This window comes from Trachinotus anak, unplaced genomic scaffold (assembly GCF_046630095.1).
Source record: "Trachinotus anak isolate AG129_WGS33_773 ecotype Australia unplaced genomic scaffold, CSIRO_AGI_Tana_v1 ptg000018l, whole genome shotgun sequence".
Taxonomy (NCBI): domain Eukaryota; kingdom Metazoa; phylum Chordata; class Actinopteri; order Carangiformes; family Carangidae; genus Trachinotus; species Trachinotus anak.
The window spans coordinates 685,001-710,477 of NW_027273869.1; the positions used below are offsets into that span (position 1 = coordinate 685,001).

General features: G+C 40.6%; 2 protein-coding genes across 3 annotated transcripts in view; both read left to right on the forward strand.

The window, feature by feature from the left end:
* Positions 1 to 14,936: 14,936 nt before the first annotated feature.
* On the forward strand, positions 14,937 to 18,211 carry mrps33 (mitochondrial ribosomal protein S33). The gene is made up of 3 exons (XM_071501603.1): positions 14,937 to 15,094; positions 16,713 to 16,929; positions 17,525 to 18,211. The coding sequence occupies exons 2-3, from the start codon at positions 16,715 to 16,717 to the stop codon at positions 17,628 to 17,630; spliced, it is 321 nt and encodes a 106-aa protein (XP_071357704.1). The 5' UTR covers positions 14,937 to 15,094; positions 16,713 to 16,714; the 3' UTR covers positions 17,631 to 18,211.
* Positions 18,212 to 19,326: 1,115 nt separating this feature from the next.
* Positions 19,327 to 25,477, forward strand: part of braf (B-Raf proto-oncogene, serine/threonine kinase) — a 30,904-nt gene continuing 24,753 nt past the window's right edge. The window contains exon 1 of one of the 2 annotated variants that reach the window (XM_071501601.1): positions 19,327 to 19,549. In XM_071501601.1, coding sequence (XP_071357702.1) covers positions 19,394 to 19,549 — 156 coding nt within the window. In that variant the 5' untranslated portion in view covers positions 19,327 to 19,393. The remainder of the gene's footprint in view (positions 19,550 to 25,477) is intronic. The other variant, XM_071501602.1, reaches the window with a different exon arrangement.

The following is a 25,477-nucleotide window of genomic DNA, read 5'->3' on the forward strand; positions in this document are numbered from 1 at the left end:
ACTGCACTGTTTATGCTGCAATGTTTAATGTGGGTATAACAGAGGATGTAATCCATCTCTATGAAGACATGTGGAAAATGTCTGTTATGAAAAGACAAAAGGATGTCTTTTGTATAGAGAGGATGTGCACAGGCTGTAATTGTAACTCAAACTGAAATTTCTTATTGGTTTTACTGACAGCTGTTTCACAGGCCAAACAAACTTCCAAGGTAAACCCTTTCGCTCTCCATGGAAATGATGAACCAGACATACAGTCAAAACCAGTTCCAGACAGTGGTGTGTGGGGCAATCTTTGATTCAGTTCCCTGGCTTCCTTCCGCTTCTGCACCACATCATGCAGCAGGCCTAGTGAACCGCTTCTGAAACGGTTCGGGCAGTGGCACTGCCCCATTCATTTCCATTGTCTGCTGACCACTTGACCCTGGTTTGGAAAAGGCATCGAGACATCCATCTGCCTCATAGCTGCAGCTGAGCAACATGTTTAGTGTCCTCAATGAACTTCGCACCCCCATCTCCTCCCCTATGGAGCTCTCTCCTGACCATCCACCAGGGATGTTGCTGTGGATTTAGCCAAGCAGACAAGCTGGTAATCCAGTAAATTCTAGTCCCTGTTTAAAGGCGTTCACTTTAACTGGTGGTCATGTTGTCTGGTGATTTGCTAAGCATATGCAAAACAATATCTCCATCAATAACATCTCCATCAACAGGTGGTCAACCAACACAGTTCCAGTGGAACCAGATCCCACAAAATGTGCACTCAATCTGGCAGAAAAGAAAAAAACTACATACATGTTGATTACAGATACCTACGTTATTTCCTGAAATAAGGCCTCAGTGCGTCATTTCTTCAGTGCCTCTGTCTCAGCCCCAGATGCAACCAGACAGAGTGTTTCTATTATTGATAAACTGCCTAGACAATGTAGCAACAGATAAATAAAGAACAATTATGTTGAGTATGAGTTGTGTATTCTGAATATAGCCAAGTCCCCTTAGAGTCAGTGTCCAATGATCGCAAACAGCTCCCAAGATGACATCATAATCCAAGAGGTCCATCTGCAATTATCCAATATAGTACAATGATACTGAATATCTCCTTGTTGTCAACAGTGTAATAATATTCATTATCACTTACCTTCCTCAGGTCTTTGTAATTCTGATGAAAAAATGGCAGTCATTTGTTAGCAATCTATTAAATATCCCCATTTGCCTGCTCTGCTGAAATGCTTCAGTGTAGTGTTGAGGTACACATTTATAATCTGTAATGAAATTACATGTAAATGGAAAATAACAATTTCAACAGCCCAAACTTTTGCTCTTCTCATTTTTCACAAGCTTCCCTGGACTGTGGTGTTTCTGCAGGTTTCATGAAAACAGCTTGCTCCACAAAATATCTGGCTTTTCCTCAGCTCAAATTTTATGTACCACTGTGGTGATAAATAAAACAAATTAACAAATAAACAATATAAATCCATAATTAATTTTCCATAATTATGTGTCATATTGTATTTAAAGGCCCACTAGTGTAGCTGAAACTAGTTTTCTATTTCTGTACATGTTCTTTATTTATTCATGGAATACCAATTGAGAGCAGACCAGTTGCAGAGTCCACCTGGTGAGTCAGGATGTTGCTTGGGGACACTTGAATGCCCAGACTAGACCACAATGTCTGCCAGTCTAGGAATAAACTTGTGGTACCAGCCCACCAACCCCAGTAACCTCTGAAGACTTTTCGAGTCTGGGTACCCTGTGATGGCATCAATCTTCTCTGGGTCCATGCCTATAACTGAGACTACATGCCCAAGGAAGGTGAGCTGAGTCTGTAGTAGATGGCATTTCTTGACATTGAGGGTTAAATGAGCCTGGTGTAGTTTCTGGAATACTGCCTGATGTTGCTCCTGAGTTGTAGCAAAGATGATGATATTGTCTATTTAGACTAAGCTAACCTTGCCCTTGAAATCCCCCAGAACACTTTCCATCACCTACTGGAAGGTGGCACCAGCATTCTGCAAGCCAAAAGGCATGACCTTAAACTGGAAAAGGTGAGTAATCATGGCAGTCTTCTGTTTGCTCTCCTCATCCATAGCCACCTGCCAGTACCCACTCTGAAGAGAGCTGAAGTACTGAGCCCCTTACAAGGACTCCAAGATTTCATGCACCAGTGGCATTGGATAACCATCATTGTGTGTTTTGGCTCCTTTGTAGTCCACAAAGAATCAGAATCAGAATCAGAATCAGTTTTATTGCCAAGTATGTTTTCACATACAAGGATTTTTTTCTGGTGATTGGTGCAATTGAGGATCAATTCAATTCAATTCAATTCAATTTTATTTGTATAGCGCCAAATCATAATATACATTATCTCAAGGCACTTTACAGGGTAAGGTCAAGACCTTACATTGTTACAGAAAAAAACCCAACAGTTCCCACAACGAGCAAGCGCTTGGCGACAGGGGGGAGGAAAAACTCCCTTTTAACAGGAAGAAACCTCCAACAGAACCGGGCTCAGGGTGGGCGGCCGTCTGCCTCGACCGGTTGGGTTTAGGAGAAGATAGAAAGAGGGGGAGGGGGAGGAGAGGGGAGAGAAGAGAGAGAGAGAGACCAGGAACAGCTGTGTCGGTAATGGTGTTATCAATAATAATGACAGGTAACAGTGGTTAATAGTAAAGACGAGTAGTGGTGGATCTGGATCCTGCTGCTCCCGAGGCAGAGAGACCTGCAGAATGAGGACAGAGAGAGGGAGAGAGAGGAGAAGCACAAACTACGGGAGAGAAAAAATACAAAGTTAATGGCATGAAGTCATCGAGAGAGAGAGAGGGAGAGAGACAGAAATAGAGAGAGAGCGCCCAGTGCATCATGGGAATCCCCCAGCAGTCTAGCTCTATAGCAGCATAACTAAGGGATGGGTCAGGACATACCCGAGCCAGCCCTAACTATAAGCTTTACTAAACAGGACAGTTTTAAGTCTGATCTTAAAGGTAGAGAGGGGGTCTGCCTCCCGAACCCACACTGGGAGCTGGTTCCACAGGAGAGGAGCCTGATAGCTGAAGGCTCCCCCCCCCATTCTACTCTTACAAACTCTGGGAACCACAAGTTGACCTGCATTTAGAGAGCGAAGTGTCCTATTGGGAAAATAAGGAACTATAAGCTCTCCAAGGTACGATGGTGCCTGACCATTAATGGCTTTGTAGGTGAGGAGGAGGATTTTAAATTTGATTCTGGATTTTACAGGGAGCCAATGCAGAGAAGCTAACACAGGAGAGATGTGATCTCATTTCCTAGTTCCTGTCAGTACTCGTGCTGCCGCATTCTGGATCAATTGGAGGCTTTTTACTGAATTTTTGGGACATCCTGACAATAAAGAGTTACAGTAGTCCAGTCTTGAGGTAACAAATGCATGAACTAGTTTTTCAGCTTCCTTTAGACATAGAATGGGTCTGATTTTAGCAATATTACGCAGGTGGAAGAAGGCTGTCCTAGAGACTTGCTTTATATGTGAAGTAAAGGACAAGTCCTGGTCAAAAATGACACCAAGGTTTCTGACTGTAGCACTGGAGGCCAAGGTAATGTCATCCAGAGATCTCTGAGGTGTTTTGGGCCAATTACAATAACTTCAGTTTTGACTGAATTTAAGAGTAAGAAATTACTGGTCATCCAGATTTTTATGTCCTTAAGACACACCTGAAGCTTGGCTACCTGGTTAGTCTCACCTGGCTTCATGGATAAGTACAGCTGGGTGTCATCTGCGTAACAATGGAAATTCATCTGGTGCCTCCTAATAATGTTTCCCAGAGGGAGCATATATAGACTGAAGAGCATTGGTCCTAGCACCGAACCTTGTGGAACTCCATGACTGACTTTAGTGTTGATAGAAGAGTCATTATTAACATGAACAAACTGGAGTCTATCTGACAGATATGACTTAAACCAGCTTAGTGTGGTTCCTTTGATGCCGACCATATGTTCTAGTCTCTGTAATAAAATCTTATGATCAATGGTGTCAAATACGGCACTAAGATCTAGTAGGACAAGTATAGAGACAAGTCCATTGTCTGAAGCTATGAGGAGATCATTGGTAACCTTAACCAGAGCTGTTTCTGTGCTATGATGGACTCTAAAACCTGACTGAAAATCTTCAAACAAACCATTCCTGTACAAATAATCACATAACTGGTTTGCAACGACCTTCTCAAGGATTTTGGAAATAAAGGGGAGGTTGGATATAGGTCTATAATTGGCTAAAACATCAGGATCAAGAGTAGGCTTTTTAAGTAGAGGTTTAATTACTGCAACTTTAAAAGCCTGCGGTACATAACCAGTTGATAAAGATAAGTTAATCAGACTTAATATAGAGGTGTCGATTAAAGGAAAAACTTCTTTGAACAACCTTGTTGGAACGGGGTCAAGAAGACAAGTCGATGGTTTAGATGACGAAACTGTTGAAGTGAGCTCAGGGAGATGTACAGGAGAGAAACAGTCAAAATATAAGCCAGTTACAGTGGACTCTGAGGCTGCTGAACTGGACAGTACATCTGAGCCAGCTGTTGCTGATCAGGGGGATCAGCAACAGTGGGGCTCTCTAGCCTTGTTGATAAGGCTAATAGCAGATGGGAAGAAGCTATTTTTGTGGCGAGAGGTTTTGGTCTTGAAGGACCGCAGCCTCCTGCCAGAGGGGAGTGTCACAAAGAGTTTGTGTCCAGGGTGGGAGGAGTCAGCTACAATCTTCCTTGCATGCCTCAGAGTCCTTGAGGCGTACAGGTCCTGGAGGGATGGAAGATTGCAGCCAATCACCTTCTCCGCAGAGTGGATGATACGCTGCAGTCTGTTATTGTCCCTCTCCGTGGCAGCAGCGTACCAGATGGTGATGGAGGAGGTGAGGATGGACTCAATGATGGAGGTGTAGAAGTTCACCATCATAGTCCTTGGCAGGTTGAACTTCTTCAACTGCCTCAGGAAATACATCCTCTGCTGAGCTTTTTTGATGAGGGAGCTGATGTTCAGCTCCCATTTGAGATCCTGTGTGATGGTGGTTCCCAAGAAGCGGAAATGCTCCACGGTAGCCACGGGGGAGTCACACAGGGTGATGGGGGTGGGTGGGGCTGGGCTCTTCCTGAAGTCCACTATCATTTCCACTGTCTTCAGAGCGTTAAGCTCTAGGTTGTTCTGCCTGCACCAGGTCACCAGACGGTCAGTCTCCCACCTGTAGGCAGACTCATCGCCATCAGAGATGAGTCCAATGAGAGTGGTGTCGTCTGCAAACTTCAGGAGCTTGACAGACGGTGTCAAGATGGCTGGAGGTGCAGGTGTTGGTGTACAGGGAGAAGAGCAGAGGAGAAAGAACGCAGCCTTGCGGGGATCCAGTGCTGATGGTCTGGGAGTCAGACACATGCTTTCCTAGCTTCACGTGCTGCCTCCTGTCAGACAGGAAGTCGGTGATCCACCTGCAGGTGGAGTCAGGCACGCTCAGCTGGGAGAGCTTGTCCTGCAGCAGAGCCGGGATGATGGTGTTGAAGGCAGAGCTGAAGTCCACAAACAGGATCCTGGCATAGGTCCCTGAGGAGTCCAGGTGCTGGAGGATGAAGTGGAGAGCCATGTTGACGGCGTCATCCACAGACCTGTTGGCTCTGTAGGCGAACTGCAGGGGGTCCAGGAGTGGGTCAGTGATGGATTTGAGGTGGGACAGGACAAGGCGCTCAAATGATTTCATGACCACAGAGGTCAGGGCAACGGGTCTGTAGTCATTTAGTCCTGTGGGCCTTCGTTGTGTCCTGTCCTTTCTTGGGATCAAAAACCACTAGAGAGGCCCAGGCCAAAGCAGATCGCTCTATGACACCATTAGTGAGCATTTTTTAGGCTGTTCTTCAATGACTGTTTGCTTTTGTGGCGACACTCTGCAAGCTCTCCTTTGCACTGGTGGCTCATCAGTAGTCAAGATTTTTTGCTTTATGACATTGGTGACACCAGTGAACTCCATCCAAACTGAAGGCTACTTCTACAGCTGTGGCCTGACCACTACCAGTTGAGTTTCCAAGAGAGGCCTTTTGATACTGTAGTCTTCTGTTCCAGCCATTTTCAAGGTGATTGTCAGCTAAGACTTCAATAACAACTTATATTCTTTTCCTCCTAGCATATCTCCTCGGGTGTGTATCTCCTCGGGTGTGTTAACATATACTTAATACATCAAAAGTGGAATTTTGCAAATGCTAAAAAAGTATACTGACATTGAATTTATAGTGTACTACAAATTTATTCTGAAATCAAAAGAAATTTACTCAAAATATACTATATATATTAACAGTGCATTTTAACATAATTTTAGTACAATCAAAATATAATTGAATTGCACTGGAAATATGGGAAAAGTATACTAAGGTATATTTTCTAAAAACATGCTATTACACTTTGATTGTACTAAAATGATGTTAAAATGCACTGATAGTATATACAGTTGTGTTCAAAATAATAGCAGTCCCACATCACTAGCAAGATAAATCACTGTTTTTGTTAGAATTTCAACTTCTACACTGCAAGTAAGTTTCTAGAAGGTTCAGTAAAGGTATAGAAAACTAACAGACCCAACAGACATGACGTGCATGCTGCTGATTCTGTGAAACTGAATCATTTACTGAAAGGGGCGTGTTCAAAAAAATAGCAGTGCCGAGTTCAATTAGTGAGGTCATTGATTTTGTGAAAAAAATAGGTGTTAAACAGGTGGCCCTTATTTAAGGATCAAGGCAACTGATGCTGCATATGCTGGCTGTGCATTTGTCCTTGAAAAACTGTGTAAAACAGAGTAAAATGGGTCGTTCAAGACACTGTTCAGAAGAAGAGCGTTCTTTGATTAAGAAATTAATAAAAGAGGGGAAAACCTATAAAGAAGTGCAGAAAATGATAGGCTGTTCAGCTAAAATGATATCAAACGCTTTAAAATGGCAGCCAAAACCAGAAAGGCGAGGAAGAAAAAGAAAAACGACTATTCGAATGGATCGGAGAATAACCAAAATGGCAAAGGCTCAGCCAATGATCAGCTCCAGGAGGATCAAAGAAGAGCTAAGATGGCCTGTGAGTACTGTAACAATCAGACAACGTCTATGTGAAGCCAAGCTACCAGCAAGAAGCCCACGCAAAGTCCCATTGTTAAAAAAAATACATGTGCTGAAGCGGTTACAATTTGCCAAAGAACACACTGACTGGCCTAAAAAGAAATGGCGTAATATTTTGTGGACTGATGAGAGTAAGATTGTTCTTTTTGGGTCTAAGGGCCACAGACAGTTTGTCAGACGTCCTGCAAACACTGAATTCAAGCCACAGTACACAGTGAAGACGGTGAAGCATGGTGGTGCAAGCATCATGATATGGGGATGTTTCTCATACTATGGTGTTGGTCCTAAATGAAAAAATGCCCTTGAAATGGGTGTTTCAACAAGACAATGACCCCAAACACACCAGCAAGCGAGCAAAATCATGGTTCCAGACCAACAGAATTCAAGTAATGGAGTGGCCAGCACAATCCCCAGACCTTAATCCCATACAAAACTTGTGGGCTGACATAAAAAATGCTGTTCATGAGGCAAAACCAAGAAATGCAGAGGAATTGTGGAACATAGTACAATTGTCCTGGGCTGCAATACCTGTTGACCGGTGCCAGAAGTTGGTCGACTCCATATACCACAGATGTGAAGCAGTTATCAGAAACCGTGGTTATGCAACTAAATATTAGTTTATGATTCTCAGGAAAGTTGAATCTTCAAGCATTTCTTAGTTTGCATAGTACATTTTTGAGTATGTAAAGAAAGATGTCAACACTGCTATTTTTTTTAACATTATATTTCTTGACTTTCTGTAAAATATTATCAAATTTAATTACTTTTTCCAATTTTCTTGCTTTGAAATAGAATGTGCAGTGTCCCCAATGCATTTGTGTTCATTAAAATACAATTTATTTGAAGAATTTTGAGGTTTACTCACCTTTTTAAACACACTGCTATTATTATGAACATAACTGTATATATATATATAATATATTTTAACATTAGTGTGCTATTTTGGTAGGTGAAAGTACAGAAAAAAAAGAAAATACTGAAAAAGTATACATTTAATGTATTTAAGCATGGCTTTAGTGCAACTTTCAGTATATTAAGTACAACTTAAGTGGTTTCATTTTAACACAACTCAAAGTATACTATTTTAAACACATAAAAAGTGAAATAAAGTATATAATATATGCTTTTAAAAAGACTTACTTAAGTATATTTTTTTCAGTTGAGGATCTACCCTATTGCTTCACTCTCTTGCCCACTGGCCAAAATAAACTCTTGGATCTCACTCAAACCCAGTGTCTCACCTGTCTTTTTAATGTTGTTCCACAGGGTTCTTCTCATTAAGGAGTATGTGCACCCTGAATCAAGAGCCACATCCCCCTTTGACCCTCTGCCTCTATGGAGTTGCTCTAGTCCTTTTCTGTGAAAGACCCCACCTTGACAACCCAGTCCACAGTAGATACAATGCCACAATGCACAACGCAATCTCTTACTCTGACATACCTGGTCTCCAGTTCAAGCAGAGCGCACATTGATCATACCCTCAAGCACTGAGTGGGTGATTGAACATTTGAGCGAAATTGCCCCTCAATCTCAGATTGGTAGTCTGTGTAGAGTAACATCCCCCTCCGCTGTATGACAGCTCACGGGCACTAGCCTTGCAGGTGTGTAGAAACTGGGTGGCCTCCAAAAGGAACATCTTTTGTTAAGGCCCTTCTTCAGTGTTTCCCCTCACACTTATCCCTTTGCTCCAAACGAGCCACCAAGGACTGATCGAACCCCTGCAGTTTAGTATTGATATACTCCTTAGTGATTGCATCTACTGCAGCTCCCCTGGCCTCAACTTACACTGGCACTGTACTGGTCGGCCTGGAGGGTCTAACAGCTGAAAAGAGTGGGCAAGTTGGATTTGCTAAATTATGTTGTCAGGTTAAATCCACACACACACACACACACACACACACACACACACACACACACACACACAAAGAGAGAGAGAGAGAGAGAGAGAAGGTTTTAGGCTAATTTAGGAGCGCAATTTTTAATAACACCACAACCAGGGAATGCAGGTAAGTTTCAAAGAATGTAAATATGTTGCAATAATTATTTTTTTCCTCAAGCCCACCCTCCCCAAAAAAACAAAAAAACACACACACAACACAGAAAACAAAAATCTTGCAACTTCAGTAAGTTTTCTCCAACATGCAAGTTGTAAGGAAAGGACAAAAAAATGCATCAGTCCAATTAATCCATTTTACCATGTACTGTGGAATTTTGATCCTTTCCTGCCACTTTGTAGAAATGAGGTTGGTTCAACTGTTTCCAGGGCAGCTCGCCATCAAAGGTGGGTGATGATGATTCCAGTCATCAAAGGCCATTCTAAAAAAAAACCAAACAAAAAAAATTGACCTTTACTTCAGTTCTGGAAATACAGAAACACAAGCACATCAGCAATAATGTGGCTGCGCACTGCAGGCTCTCTGCATCTACTGAATGTGGCTTTGTAATTTGCACAATACATAAATGTCTGCTTCATACATTACCGATTTCCTCATTAGCTAGGTGAAGCACTTTTACACACAAGATGCTTTTCAGTTTACCTTGCAAACTCTGATATAAATATCGTATTTGCATTATTCATTGTTCATCACTCTTGCACACTCATACATCCATGTCACTACTTTAACACATCTTTTACACTGCTTTTGCTCACCTGGAAATACAGAAACACAAGCACATCAGCATAATGTGGCTGCACCATGGATGTATTATAATACATCCATGGGCTGCACACTGCAGGCTCTCTGGGTCTACTGAACATGCCCTCACACAAAGGAGCCCCTATGATGCCCTAGGATGCTCCAAAATGCCTGTGTGAGTTTTCCTCATTGTAACCAGACATGAACCCACTAAAATATTAAAGTTGCTATTGCACATAAACATATGTCTCTTGTCCATCAATATGCCAACATTACTGTGGGTCCCACATATAGAAAAAAGGTCACAAGAAAAGTTATCATTTCCAGTTTCTACAACACGTCATGAGTCTCATTAAAAAATGTTTAATCAGAGTGAAGCCATGCTAGCCGGAGCAATTTGAAGTTGTTCCACAGCATGGTGCATATATAACTCACTGCTGGGTGAACAAAGATTAGCAGAGGATATGTCAAAAGGAGAAAAATAGTGCATTTGGCTCTGCTCACATGTTGAGAGGGGGAAAAAAGTGGCTCCTGCTAACCAGGCAGCACAAAGTGAGAGGGCAAGAGGAAGTCCCCTGGCTTAAGCAGATATTTATGAATATTGTGACGACCCTGCCTCTTTTGGCTGCTGGACTGGCTGCTTGTCTTTGTGTGTTTTGTGTTGCAGGTGCCCAGTAGGTGTGGCTGGGTTATTGACTACTACACCTGGGCCCAGTGTTCTCAGTACTATAAGTACTCACTCTGACCTGTGCCATGGGGGAGAGAGGAAGGGGAAACGCTGCTCCTGGTGGTCCACACTTGCTTGTGTTTTTGTTTAGTTTTTTTCCCCAACCAACACTTGATCTCTTATTGCTTCACTCATACACACCCCATAACCATTCGATATTTTATTTACTTTTTGATTGGAGTTTATTAATTAATGGTATGATTTAACTCTTTGTGTCACTTCCCATTATTTGTCTTGGGTTTTGAGCCGGCTATGACAGTATGCACTGTCTTGGATTGGCTAACACAGTGCAGGTCATTAACCATGAGCTACATCTGCCACCCCTGCATTGGACCTGATGCTGTAACACCACAAATCATCACCCCACTGCCACTGACCCAGCAGTTTACGATGGAATCCCACCGAAGGCTTCAGTGTATAGCTCCACACAAAATCCAACTGGAGCATCATAGTCTGGATTTGATTGTCTGTTTGGCTCCTTTACATGCAGATTGGCCATCATTATTAGAGGTGAGTTTTACCAAACAATAGTTGTAGGCTATAATCTTTTGTTTAGTGTGGTTGGCCTTGCTAGAGCTGTGCATTAACGCACTCAATTAGCGCTGTTCATTGAACATGCTCAATTTTGTTGAATGAATTTAATGAATATGTCAGTTTGCAACTAATGAATGTGAACATTAGAGTTGTTCACTGTGGTGAGAGCTCACATACCAGAGGGTGGCGGTAATTCACCAAAAAGCTGTCAGCCAATTGTCAAAAAACATTAGAAGAACTGCGTTTTCTGGGGGCATCTGAGTATGGCATCTGGCATGTGTCCAGTGAGAGTGCTAGCAATACAAACAATACCAGTTCACATTAAAATTTGACGGACTGTTGTGGGCGACAGTTGTTCTGTGTTCCTGCTAATTCTGTTCTGTAGGTAGTCAAGGGGATCCCGTTCTGTCCATGTTGCATGCCCTGGGACGACCTGCCTGTGCTGGAGCTGGTCTTTCCTAGTCCCTGGCTCCTCCTCCTGTTTTTGTGCTCAGTCTGCCAATCACTGGGTTTCTGTCCGATTGCAAAGCCTGATAAAAGCCCCATTGTGCAGACGCCAGGTGCAGCTGTGATTTAATCTGAGAAATCCACCTCTGTGCCTCCAGGTTCTGTGTCAACTCAGTATTTTGTGAATTGTTAACTTGTTTTAGGATTGTTAACTCGATGTGTTGTAACTAACACTGGCTCGATTGAGGCTTATCATCCTTGATACAGGGATTTCTTTTTGTGGGCAATAGGTTTAGTTGTTTTATTTTCACACTCCTTGTTTCATGCACCACAAGACATTTTTGTTAGAGACCATGGGAAAGATCAGATCATCTACATCAAATATCACAGGCATCCTTCTGTGTTTTAGTTATGGACTAACAAGCCAAAAGCCTGGTTGTTCAGTGGCCATTTATTTTATTTGTGTATCCAAATGGCTCTGTTTGATTAGGACCAATTTATTTAAAATCCCATTCTCCCATACCATTCTCTGTGCGATCTGCCTGCAGCTACAGTACTGTGTTTAGCGGCACTGAAATGGGCTATATCCTGTGGCCACTTAATTCTGTGCATGTGCAACCTGCCCAGCTTTACCAATCTGTGGCATCACCATGTTAAAGGGGAATGATATTGCTGTGGGAAAAGCAACTCCTGTCCTCGTAGTGCTTGATGCTACACCTACACTGTCATATCATGGATTGTTTCCATCACACGTAAATTACATGGCATTTGGTATGTGCAATGCACCGGTTACTTTCTGATAAACTGATAAGCTGATATACACTGGACTGGCTGGAGTGACCAACTGTAATGCTTACCTGGATGTCATGAGTGTGTACTCTGCTTCCTGGGCCAAAAATGTACGAAGCCTTGAAATGTTTGCTCGGTTGGCTTTTAAGGACTTATAAACAAACCAGTGCAGATTCTCGCAGAAAAAAATCTCACATTTTTATGCAAATTGTGTCTGCTGATTCTGAAAAAACAAGTCCAAATATCAGCCACATCTGCAACTAATTTGAAAAAACACATTGAGCTAGAGGATCTAACCAGTCTTTTGAAATATCTGCAAATGAACAATGATCACAAGAAATCAGTAGACCATGAGGCAACTGCTGTAAAGTTCCTCCACCTAATTCAAACTCACAGCATATACACATAAACCATATATTCACATTAGTTTTTCTTGGCTTTTAAAAGTAATCTCTGCCTGTGACTCTATAGTAGTATATAGCAATTCACTTGGTTTGTGAAGTGGCAATGACAGGGGGCTGAGGATGGATGGGAAGGAGGTTCAGAATGCCCAGTGTGGGTACTTACACACTGCACTACATCTCCTTTCTGAGTTAGTTCTTCAACATGACTTTTTAGAGTTTTAAAAGATAATTTTTAATCTAACCAGATACCCAGGTACTAATGTGATTTTTAGTAATGCTGAAACAGATGATTTTTTTATTTAGGATCTGGTGAAAAGCATGTTATTAGTCTTATCTGGATTTAGTAAAAGCATACGTTTAATCAGGGTAATTTGAATATCCAAAAAAATCTCACTTCAAAATTTGTCAGGAGGGGTTCTGATAGGGAAATTACTGCGTTGTTGGTATAATAATGAATGGAGCTATACAAATCAATGAACAAAGGTCATTTATGAACAATGCGAACAGGACAGGAACTAGTTTTGAGCCTTGTGGCACCCCTTTTTAACTTCAAGGAAATCAGATTGATAACCCTTTGCAATATTGCTTGAGTTCTGCAAGTAAGATAATTGTGAAACCAGTCACATGCATTTCTGTCAAAACTACTTGATCTGACTTTGTCCAAAAGAAGAGTATGGTCCACTGTATCAAACGCTTTAGACAAATCAAGGAACAGGACTAAACAACACTCCTTTCTATCCAGAGAACAGATCATTTACTACCTTACATGTTGCTGTCACAGTGCCATGTCTTGGTCTGAAACCACAGTGATCATACTCTTGAAAGACCTCAGTGGGATACTTAACCTCCCCACCATGCAACAAAAAGGAGGGAGAAAACCTTGTTGGTAACTGTTTCTGCAATCCTAGAATAAAAACAGTTGCTTGGAGGTGGCTATCCCAACTAAAAAAACAAACATTTACAATATATTTTAACAATCCCATTCATTTTTTCCACCAAACCACTGGTTTGGGTATGGTAAGGCAAGCAGAGATTTGCCCGGTTTTTCACACATTTAGTTGACATGAATATTGAATGCACTTACATGATTGACAAACTCTTGTCCATTATTCACTTTCTATATCACCATTCCTCTCACCATACAATTAATTAGAAATTATTTAAATAAAGAGGTTTAGTTAGTAAAGAAGTGGGTTTCACACAAGAATGGGACTGACAAAACAACATAACATATTTAGTACTATAATATAGTTTTATGTGTCCATTAAGTGAATAACAACTTTTGTCTCATCTCATGTCTCTAAATGGACGGTGCCTCTATGTACCTAAAGAAAATATACCTATTTGAATTTTGACACATTTTTCATTTCATTGCAGCGTTCCTCTTTTCCTAGAAAGTGACAAAACATAGCCACAAATCCATTCTGAAGTCACGGTGTACACAAAATTCCATTCATAAAATGTGGTCATAAATTCTAAAATAGTCCCATGTCTCCACTGCCACTTCTATTGGTCCCCAATGACCCCAAAAAGGTGAGGATCAATATTGTTGTTGTTCATATCAAGTCCCAGTTTGTTTACCCTGGGGGGAAAAAATCTAAAAAATCTAAAAAACTTGGAAGCCAAATGGATGCTGGGAGGCTTAAATAGCCAAGGAAAACAATTCTCATGTCTCTCAGTTTTGACCATTCATAAATGCGTTGTGGATATCTGTAATGTGAATTCGTCAGTATAATAAATTAAGTAAATTAAAAAGGTTTGCCATAACCAATTAATCGGGTCTAGAGCAGTCACACTGCTAGCATGGCTAGTAAAAGATGCGCAGCTGGTAAAATTTTTATTTCTTAAGTCAGCTGTATTTTTAAAGTAGATTCATATGTTTAAAATGTTCGCTGTATGACTATTGAACATTGCTGTGTGTATGTTGGACAAAAGTCCTGCTTGTTCATTGCAGCTTTATTTTCTGCGATGAGGATAAAGTCAAATAAATAAGTAAATAATACATAACGCTATATACAAACAAACTAAGCCACGATCTGAAAAGCGGAACTTTGTGCAGTTTGTCAAACTCACGGCTCTATTAAAAGTGACGGACTTCCTACCAGTTCTTGATAGCGTAAAGGATACATTAGAGGACACCAATAATGACGTCTGCCTGACTAGGTTAATATTAAGCTTTACTAAGGACCCACTGATATATTTATGTGAAATTTAGAAAAACGTGTATACTAGAAGATAAAATCAGAAAACAGGAAGTGAAAGCAACTAACCAATCAGCTCCACGGAAAATGTAGCATGCGCAAAAGCGCCTGTGATGGCAGTATGGTGTCTGAAGGTGAACGTTAGCTCGAGCGTCAGTACAATAATTAAACTTCATTTTTCATTTAACTTGGGTTAAATACGTTTGACAAGCGGTTCCACAGTGTTTAACCTATCCCTCACTGATTGCAGACTCAGGTAAGACACTGTTTACTACTTTTAAAAAGAACTGAATAGTTGGCATGTTGCCATTCATTGTGTTTTTACATGGGGGTTTTCATCTGGTTGTAGGGACATCAAAACCCTTAAGTCTGCTAACAACTAGCTTTAATATGACGATAAAAACACAAAAAGCGTAGCCAGTAACATGAGCACAAAATGTTAGTCGGTGTGATAACTGAAAAATAGATGGACAAACATTCATCAGACTGACAACATGGTCGCTTTTCCACTGTAAAGCCTGATGTAGCATGACAGCTACTGCTTCCAAATATACTTTCTGCCAAATGTTGGAAAGTCTTTGACCATCATAATGGTTGGAAATTATGAAAAGTAGTTTATCACAATGTAGAAATCTAAAATAATTGAAACTAGCGTGTGGAATTGTGTGATATTTTCATGCGTTTTATTTTATAGATGAAATAATAGTTATTTAATATTTTGCTCATATGTAAGCTCATATGTATAAAAATCCTTTATACATATGAGCTTACATTTGAGCAAAATTTATTTTTATTGTACTATGTAAACTGACAAAACTGTTTTCATGTTCTCATCGTCCATATGCATGGCTCCATTTCCCATCATAGCCTGCAGGCTGCCATCTTTGTTTTGATTGATGTAATGATGTTTGTGATGTCATTTTAGATATTCAAAAAGGAATTCTGACCAGTCGAAATGTATTTGTAGACATATTAAATTGTCAGTCTTCTTAGTAGTTAAAATGCAATAGTATATGTCTTGAAGTATAAATAAGTAAGTTATCACATCGTAATTTTGAGTAGTCAAAATGCACTTTTTAGATATCCTTTGTGTAATGATGGATATTGAATTGAAACCTATTAAATGTTAAAGTTGCTTGCAATAGACATTCAGGTATGGTTCTGAATTAACAGCATCACTTCAACGTTCTGCTTCCCCAGCATAGTGTCGTTTGAAGGGAAAATCCACTGACTTTTAAAAAAGACACAAAACAACTACAAACAAAACACATCATGGCAACTCAGTCATATTCAACTTACTATTATGTTTGACAAAAAAACATTCAGATTGTGAATATAAATGGATTAATTGGCCAATTGTTTGTCCATTTACAAGCATACAGTATGTATTATCCATGCAGCTACCAAATGGCCTCTCAGTAACAAAGCCTGAATCAAAGATTAGCCAAGTCAATGTTATCAGCTTATTTTATCTTTTGATCGATATATTGTATGGACACACTGCATGTTGATAGGTAAGTAACTAGAAATTGCAGTACAGAAAAAATCAGATAGTCAAAGGTTTGAGGTCATTTAAACATAGTGTCTCAATGCATAGTTTGTCTATCTGAAAGCATTGATAAGTGTACTATTACTCTGTCCCACTCACTACATTTGTTTGATTTTCTTTGATAATGTAATGCATATAACCGAAACTGAAAGCTCACCTGATCAAGTTTAACAGCATATGCCAAAACTGTGATGAACTATGATGAATATATAATTGATTATGTAGCCAATGTGTTCCATGCTCAGTCAATGTCCCTCATGTAATATGGAATTTACGTTCTACCTGACTTCTGTGAATCAAGTCTTCTCTCGGCTTTGCTCAACAGTCATGGCCGGTCTGTCCAGCTATGCCATACGCATGGCCAGACTGAGTGCACAGATCTTTGGGGAAGTTGTGCGTCCGACAGACTCTAGATCTATGAAGGTGGTCCAGCTGTTCCAGGAACCTCCCATGGCCAAGAGAAAGGAAGTGTATGACTGGTACCCACAGCACAAGATTTACTATGCCATGACACAGAAGCTCAGGTTCATGGGACTGTTCAGGTACTGTAGAAACTGCTCACCTATCCCCTAATATTGATGCATGTTGTGACTTGTGGCAAAAGTTTAAGCTTGATCTTTGACAGTGTTTACTTTAAATTAAATTAAATTAATTAATTAAGTTTTTAGTACTTAATGTATTTTTCACTCATTTGAGCTGCTCAACACCATATTACTTATAATTGTACATTTGCACTTAAAAGTATACTTTTAAGTGCATGATAGTTTATGGCTGCCAATGTTTAAAGTAAAATCATTCAGTCAAAATAATATGAAGCAAAATTGAAACCAACCCAGTAAATTCAGTACAAGGTTTTTTTGAGAGCTGTTAAGCATCTGTCACACACTGACACTCAATAAGTACTGCAAATATTTTGCATTATAAACCCACCCGGACTGGGAAGTATTATGCTCTTAGAGCAGGAAGTGTTGAGATTAATTGGTAACAGCAATTGGAAAAATGCCATAGTTGAATTGATTGGTAAGGGAAAATGGTATTTTGGTTCAAAAGAGAAAATCTGACTATTACTGTGGATGTAAGCTTTAGTAAGCATGGTGAAGGTTTTAATAAACTGTTTTGTTTTCTCTTCCTTCACAGAGATGAGCATGAAGACTTCAAAGACGAGATGCGTCGCTTGAGGAAACTAAGAGGAAAAGGGAAGCCAAAGAAAGGAGAGGGGAAGAGAGCGGGCAAGAAGAAATGAGCTGGAACATTTTTGCTGGTTCATCTTGTCACAGGACTTGTTTTTTTCCTTTTAATGGAGGCAGGAAGCAATGGGTTGTGTACACTATCACTGTGGGCACCCTGCTTATCCTGAAACAATTGCATTGGTCTTGTCACAACTGTCCAGTTGCTTTTGAAACATTCTCATCTATGTCTGTTGTACTCAATGGAATTCCATTCTTTTAATGTTGAACATGTCTGATTTAAGTTGTAAGGGTTGAACCAGTATTTAGAAATAAATAGCAAGTCAAATACTATTGAATACTAAGAAAACAAGCTGATCACAGTCATCTGAGCACACATAAAACACTGACAGGCCTGTCATTAAGATTCATGGATTAAACAACAAATTTTGGTCTATTGCAGATTTACTGTACTTCGTGTACAACTTTGGAGTTTTACGCTGGTGCTAGCTTAACTGTCAAAGGAATGGCTGTAATGGCTGAAAATGATGTAAAGAAACAGACATCTTTCTTGTTTTCAAAATAAAATCAACGTGGAATGTATAGTGTTCCAAGTGCTTTAAGCCTGCTATTAAAAAATGCTGCAATAAAATCACAACACAGTACATGTTATATATTGAATGAGTTATATATTTAATATGTGATCACTGGTTCCAGTAAATATTGGGTGCAGCTAATGCTAGGCCAGATATTTTGGCATTTTAGCCATAAAATGATTACTGGTGAGGCACTTTGGCAACAGTAAGGTTGCAGAAATTTGCACTGAGTCACTGCTTATGGTACAGGACAGGAAAATAAATCAATAAATGCAGAAAAAAAGGCTGTTGGTAGTCCAAACTGACTATTGACAGTCAGGATGACCAACTGCCTTGAATCCCAGAACCCCAGACCCACTGCATGTCAATGACATGCAGTGGGTCATTGTTGGCTCAACAAGAAATTTGACAGAAAATGTATTTTGTTTAAACACAAAAGTACAACAATAACGTAGACAGGTCGCATACTATCACTTAATTTGGAGGCCCTGTCTTATGCAAGGATGATCAAAATAATAATTTTGAGAATATCTGTTAGAAGGGGCAGGATGAAATTATAGTGAAAGACCAAGCTCCCCCTTCAGGAAGGTTGTAGTGGTTCTCAAGTCACCTGAAAGCTTGTGTGATCTTGAGTATTGGTAACTGATTTTTCAAGAATAGGGTTGACAAATATTAGTGATGTCCAGGGTGACAGATATATGTTTCTTTCAAATTAAGTAATATTGTTAGCTATACATGGAAAATTCTGTATTCTACTCAATATATGTTGTGGTGTATTTTGGACATATACTTTCTTAGGTCCCTAGGAAACTATAGTTAGTTGATGTCTGAGTCAGAAATTGTGACATGGGGACATATAATTGAGTTCACTGGGTTCTTCTTTACGTTTTGTACTGTATTAGCAGTATTTTGCATTTGTGTAAACACATTTGAACAGACATACTGAGAACCAGAATGCAAGATAAAGTTGTTGCCATATTCAAGCTCCTTTTCAATATGGGCCGTTAAAATTAAGCAAAACAATTTTAACCTTGGGTAATGAGTTTTACATTTCCGTCACCCACTGGAAATTGTAGAGGGGGTACACTATAATGATAACATCGTGCCAATTTAGTAGTAGTTCAGTGCCATCCATCTCAGTCTAGATTAGTTAAATCGTCCTGCGTCTCTGTCTCCCCCTCCTGTCCTAAACACCATCCTGCGTTTCCCTCTATTATTTTCCACTCAGTTTCTTGCAGTTTAAAATGGCGGCGTTGAGCAGCGCCGAGTCCCCACCGCCCGTCTTTAACGGAGACACCGCGGAGCGGGAGCCGGGCAGGGAGCGGGGCCTGGAGGAGCTCGGTGCCAGGCTGGACACCTCTTGCACATCGGGGATTCCCGGAGGTCCGCAGGATGAGGAGGTAAGCGCTGCGGCGGCGGGATAGCGTGTCTAGGCTAAGCAGGGGACACGGGCTCCGAGTGGAGGTAATTGGATGAAAATCTTCAGGAAACACCGGCTGTAACATGGATCGTGGGGGCTGCAGTGCAGGGGGCAAGATGATGGACTAGATGTGAACGATCCATTTGAGTGCTCGACTTTCACATCCCTCGGCATCCAGTGAACAGAAAAATGCGACAGACTAATGTGAGCGGGAGGGGAAGATTTTATTCGGCGGAGCCTGTTTATTTCGGGCCTGCTTTATCCATTCGCTCCTGGCTTCATTTTCCAGGCTCGCTTCAGCTGCAGCCTGGTGCGCCAACAGAGCACACACACCGCTGTTGACACAACAAAGACACGCAGCTACGCTGCTTTTCTAATGCATTCTTGTACATTCTAATGTGTCCAACGTTGAATTTTCACCAATCTATAGAGGTTCCTTGATGTAAAGGGGTGATGATGACAGGGGAGGTGGAAGCTAAATCATGTCGTGTCTGTGTTTTTTCAGCTGCAAAAGAGATACACAGGTTATTTTAATTTATATTACAGGCTTTACAATCACCGCCCCCACCTCCACACTCACAGGCTAAACCATCAGCCAGGCTGTGTCCTCATCATTTAATGCACAGTGACTATGTAGCCTAGCCTGGAAATCTGTCTTCAGTCTGCAGATCAGAGGCCTCACTGTTTGACCATGACAGCAGGCAAAATCACATTAGCAGGACACTGCCAGTCAGATCAAGCAGCATTTTTAAAGTAGGCCTATAGAATATATAATGCTATTACTAAAATTAGATGTTCTACTACTACATTAAAACAGACATGTTTTCTTTTCCGTACCTTAAACGACAGATGTGTCATTGTGTGACCTGTCCCTCTCAGACTTATGTGGGCTCTGGCTGCATTTAATTTAAAAATACAAATATCCAGTTAGGAGTTTTCTTGTTAACATGCCAGTCTGACTATGGCATAGCAGTTTTGGGCAATTGTCTATCATCATTACTAGCAATCACTGATAGACATTCCGATCATCTCTGGTCTTTATCTGTCATCACTCATTCAAATCGTCAGTAAGGCCTATCTCACAGCTGCTGCTGTCATTACACTGTATTTTGGCTCATTTTATCAGGCAGTAAATTTGTCTCCAGCAACAACTTGTTTCTCCTGAATGGAGATCTACCTACCTCCTCTGTGTGTGTGTGTGTGTGTGTGTGTGTGTGTCTTATTACACACACAAGAAGCTGTAACTTTGCTGCGTATATCAAAACAAAGTCAGTAATAAATAAAATGCACAATTAAGGATACTTTTAAGTCAATTTTAAAAATTTACTCAACATACAGAGATGTAAGTTTGTCTGGCACATCAAGATAGCTGAGCAGGCAAAAGAGCAAGGATTACATGTGGCGCAAGGACCTGGTAGACACACACACACACACACACACACTGAAAGTGGGTATATGTTGAATGGAGGTACATGGTTTGCTTAGTGCACTGGTCAGGATTAGCAGTTGGAAAAGTGAGTTCAAATGTGTTGCTTTAAATTATGGTACAAGAGTTGCCAATATTAATTTGATTCTTCTTAAAACTCTGCAGCGGAAAAAAACCCAATACACATTTGTGTTTTAAATTGGCCGTAGTTGATGTGATCGCCAATTTTTTTGTCTGTTTTCAGGAACATGAGAGAGCATCACTGTTCTGATAATAGAAGTTCTGATGTACTTCAAACACAATTAAAAGACACTCCAGTGATTTTTAATATTGCATTTCCATAAAGTTGGGGGACTCACAACAAACAGATTAAAAAATAAGAAATAGTACACAACTGTGCTGCTGAGCCTGAGTGGTCCTGACTCTTAGCTTCTAGTATGGGCCAAGCTCAAACAGTAGATCCTACATTTCCAGAAACGCAACAAATACCACTTATTTTTACTAGCATCAGTTTGACTTATTCTGTAATAAATTTAAAGTCTAACCATGATGAGTGCTACTGAATGACAGGAGAAACATTAAAAATGAAAACTGTAGTATCTTGTTTACAAGAGTATTCAGACCGTTTGCTGTGGCACTCCAAACTTTGGTCAGGTGCATCCCTTTGCTGTAGAGCTTGACTGGAGTCCACCTGTGGGAAATGAAATTGATTGACCATTGAACATTTAAAAAGGCAAACGTGTGTGTGTGTGTGTGTGTGTGTGTGTGTGTGTGTGTGTGTGTGTGTGTGCGTGTGCGTGTGTGTGTGTGTGTGTATATATATATCGCCCCACAATTCACATTGCATATCAGGACAAAAGCCAAGGCTGTTGTCAAAAACAGTGTAGGGAGATTCCTAACTGAGTGAAAATTACTTTTGCCACAACAATGACCTTGCCACAACAATATGTAAAATGACGGATGGTTTTACCACAGCAGACCCACATAAATGTAGAAACAGAGCATCTATTTTATGCTTGTGCAACGATCCAAAACTTAGGGAAATCCTTGTATGATTGGCCGAGCTTCAAATCCATGAACATATAATTCTTCTCTTCCAAATCCAGTTGTCTTCATGAAGAGCAAGCATATTATCTTCATCTTCATCATAACAATCTATACATAAATGTTGTTTCCCACTGCACAAAAAAATAAATTTTCTCTGCTTAACAAATGTGTAAAAAAGTCTAAGCTCTGTATAGCCACAAAAACCATGGGTACTTCATTTTCGTGGTGAGACTGTGTGCACCTTAGGCATTCCTTTGACCATGCATACATATGTTTTTTTTTTTTCTTTTAAAGAAGAAACCAAAGATACAATAAAGTGAAAATGCAAAATAAAGAAAAGATTAACACAAAACAAAATGGCCAACTTCACAGAGCTTGCATTCATTATTATCAGTTTTGGTGTTTACACAGCAAAAACAATTTGATAATTCATAAACGGAAATAATTGTGTTGTGTGCTCAATGTTTCCTTTAGCATTGTTTAATATAATATCCTCATTATTTATTGTGAGGCATTCTATAAACTGTTTTAATATTTACTAATCACAATTTTGGATGCCTGTCTTGTAGCCTAACTAAAATGTTTAAAACATAAATAATTGCAGCCGACAATTTACTGCAGAGTCATTTGACCCGGGAGTGAATGCCATTTATACCCTTTTCCATTGCTGACAAAAGTCTGACATTAGCGGGTCTTAGCAAGACCAATGCAAAAGGGTTCTCTCTCTCTCTCTCTCTCTCTCTCTCTCTCTCTCTCTCTCTCTCTCTCTCTCTCTCTCTCTCTCTCTCTCTCTCTCTCTCTCTCTCTCTCTCTCACACACACACACAAACGCAATGCACCCGTCTGTCATAGTCGGACTGGCCCTTGGAGAAATCCCGCCATGTCAGTGGGCAGTGAAAAAATCCATGAAGTTTCTTCCATCTCTGTCTGTCTCTTTGTGTGCCTATTATTCTGGGTGTGCATGAGAGCGTGCTGTGTGTGCTGGTAATGACTCAGACACAACGTGAAGCAATGGAGCTGTATACTCAATGGTCACTTTATTAGATACACCTTGTTAGTACTGGGTTGGACCCCCTTTTACCACCAGAACTGCCTTAATTCTTCCTGGCATAGATTCAACAAGGTGCTGGGAACATTACTCAGAGATTGTGGTCCGTATTGACATGATAACATGCAGTTGGTGCAGATTTGTTGGCTGCACATCAATGATACAAATCTCCCATTCCACCACACCCCCAAAGGTGCTCTATTGGATTGAGATCTGGTGACTGTGGAGGCCATTTGTGTACAGTGAACTCATTTTCATGTTCAAGAAACCAGTTTGAGATGATTTGAGCTTTGTGACATGGCACGTTATCCTGCTGGAAGTAGCCATCAGAAGATGGTACACTGTGGTCACATAGGGATGGACATGGTCAGCAATAATACTCAGGTAGGCTGTGGCATTTAAACAATGCTCAGTTGTACTAAGGGGCCCAAAGTGTGCCAAGAAAATATACCCTTCACTATTACACCAACACCACCAGCCTGAATCATTGATACAAGGCAGGATGGATCCATGCTCTCATGTTGATGACACCAAATTCTGACCCTACCATATGAATGTTGCAGCAGAAGTCAAGACTCATCAGACCAGGCAACGTTTTTCCAATCTTCTGATTTTGGTGAGCCCGTGTGAACTGTAGCCTTAGTTTCCTGTTCTTAGCTGACAGGAGTGGCACCCAGTGTGGTCTTCTGCTGCTGTAGCCCATCTGCTTCAAGGTTCAAAGTGTTGTGTGTTCAGAGAGGTCCTTCTGCATACCTTGGTTGTAACGAATGGTTATTTGAGTGACTGTTACCTTCCTATCAGCTCGAGGCAGTCTGGCCATTCTCCTCTGACCGCTGACATCAACAAGGCATTTTCTCCCAGAGAACTGCTGCTCACAGGATATTTTCTCTTTCTGGACCATTCTCTGTAAACCCTAGAGATGGTTGTGCGGGAAAATCCCAGTAGATCAGCAATTTCTGAAATATTCAGACCAGCCTGTTTGAACTTTAGTAGGTCGATTTGACCATGTCTACATGCCTAAATGCATTGAGCCATGTGATTGGCTGATAAGATATTTGCATTAACGAGCAGTTGAACAGGTATACCTAATAAAGTGGCTAGTGAGTGTATATTGTTTTGACATTTTTTTGTCAGAAAGTACTTTGCAGTTAAAACAATTATAGTGAAGCATTTTGTACATGGTATTATTTAATGATTAATTTAAGAAAGCCATCACACTGGTCATAATTGAGGGAAGGATAAATATGGAGAAGTCCTTGAAGATAACCCACTGCGGAGTGCACACCTCCTGAGACTGGGGTGATGGCTCTCCTTTCAGCACCACAGTGATCTTAAGCATACAGCCAAGACAATGCTGGAGTGGCTTTGGGACAAGTCTCTGATTGTCCATAAGTGGCTCAGCCAAAACTCAGACTTAAACCCCATAGAACATATGTGGAGAGACCCAGGGATGGCAATTAAGATGCTCCTCATCCAGTCTGACAGAGCTTAAGGGGATCTGCCAGTACATCACCATTGGTAATTTTTCAAAGAATTGCTTAAACTTGATTTGCTTTCCTTCATTGGCTTCAGTTCATTTAAGTTGGATATAAAATCTTGAAACTCTCTGCAGATGAGTAACCCTCTATTATACATTGAATCTGAATATATAGCCCCTTTCCAAGTTAAAGGCCCAGGAACTTAAGTCCAGAGAGGTTTGAATTCAGAACACTTATTTTCATTATGGAATATTTTCTTGTTTAAGCATAATTTTCCAGAATCCGAGGTCACCTCTTCAGATGTCTTGTGATCACATGTGGCCCAGACCACCTCTGAATGTGAATGCGCCCTGAATGTGTCTCGGGGGCATTCACACCTGTCCACTTGTGATCAGATCCCTGAGACTGATGTTAATACCAATTCTGAATGAGGCCTAATACAGTGCATCCGGAAAGTACTCACAGCGTTTCACTCAAAATTCAAAATTCTACACACAATACCCCATAATGATAAAATGAAAAAAAGTTTGCTTTAAATTTTCGCAAATATATAAAAAAAAAAAACCAAAAAACTAAAAAAAATCACATGTACATAAGTATTTACAGCCTTTGCCATGACACTCAAAATTAAACCCGGGTGCATCCTGTTTCCACTGATCATCCTTCAGATGTTTCTACAACTTGATTGGAGTCCACCTGTGGTAAATTGTCAGTAGACCTCTGAGACAGTATTGTATCAAGGCACAGATCTTGGGAAAGGTACAGAAAGATTTTTGCAGCATCGAAGGTTCCAAACAGCACAGTGGTAAGTGGAAGAAGTTTGGAACCACCAGGACTCTTCCTAGAGCTGGCCGCCCGGCCAATCTGAACGATCGGGGCAGAAGGGCCTTAGTCAGGGAGGTGACCAAG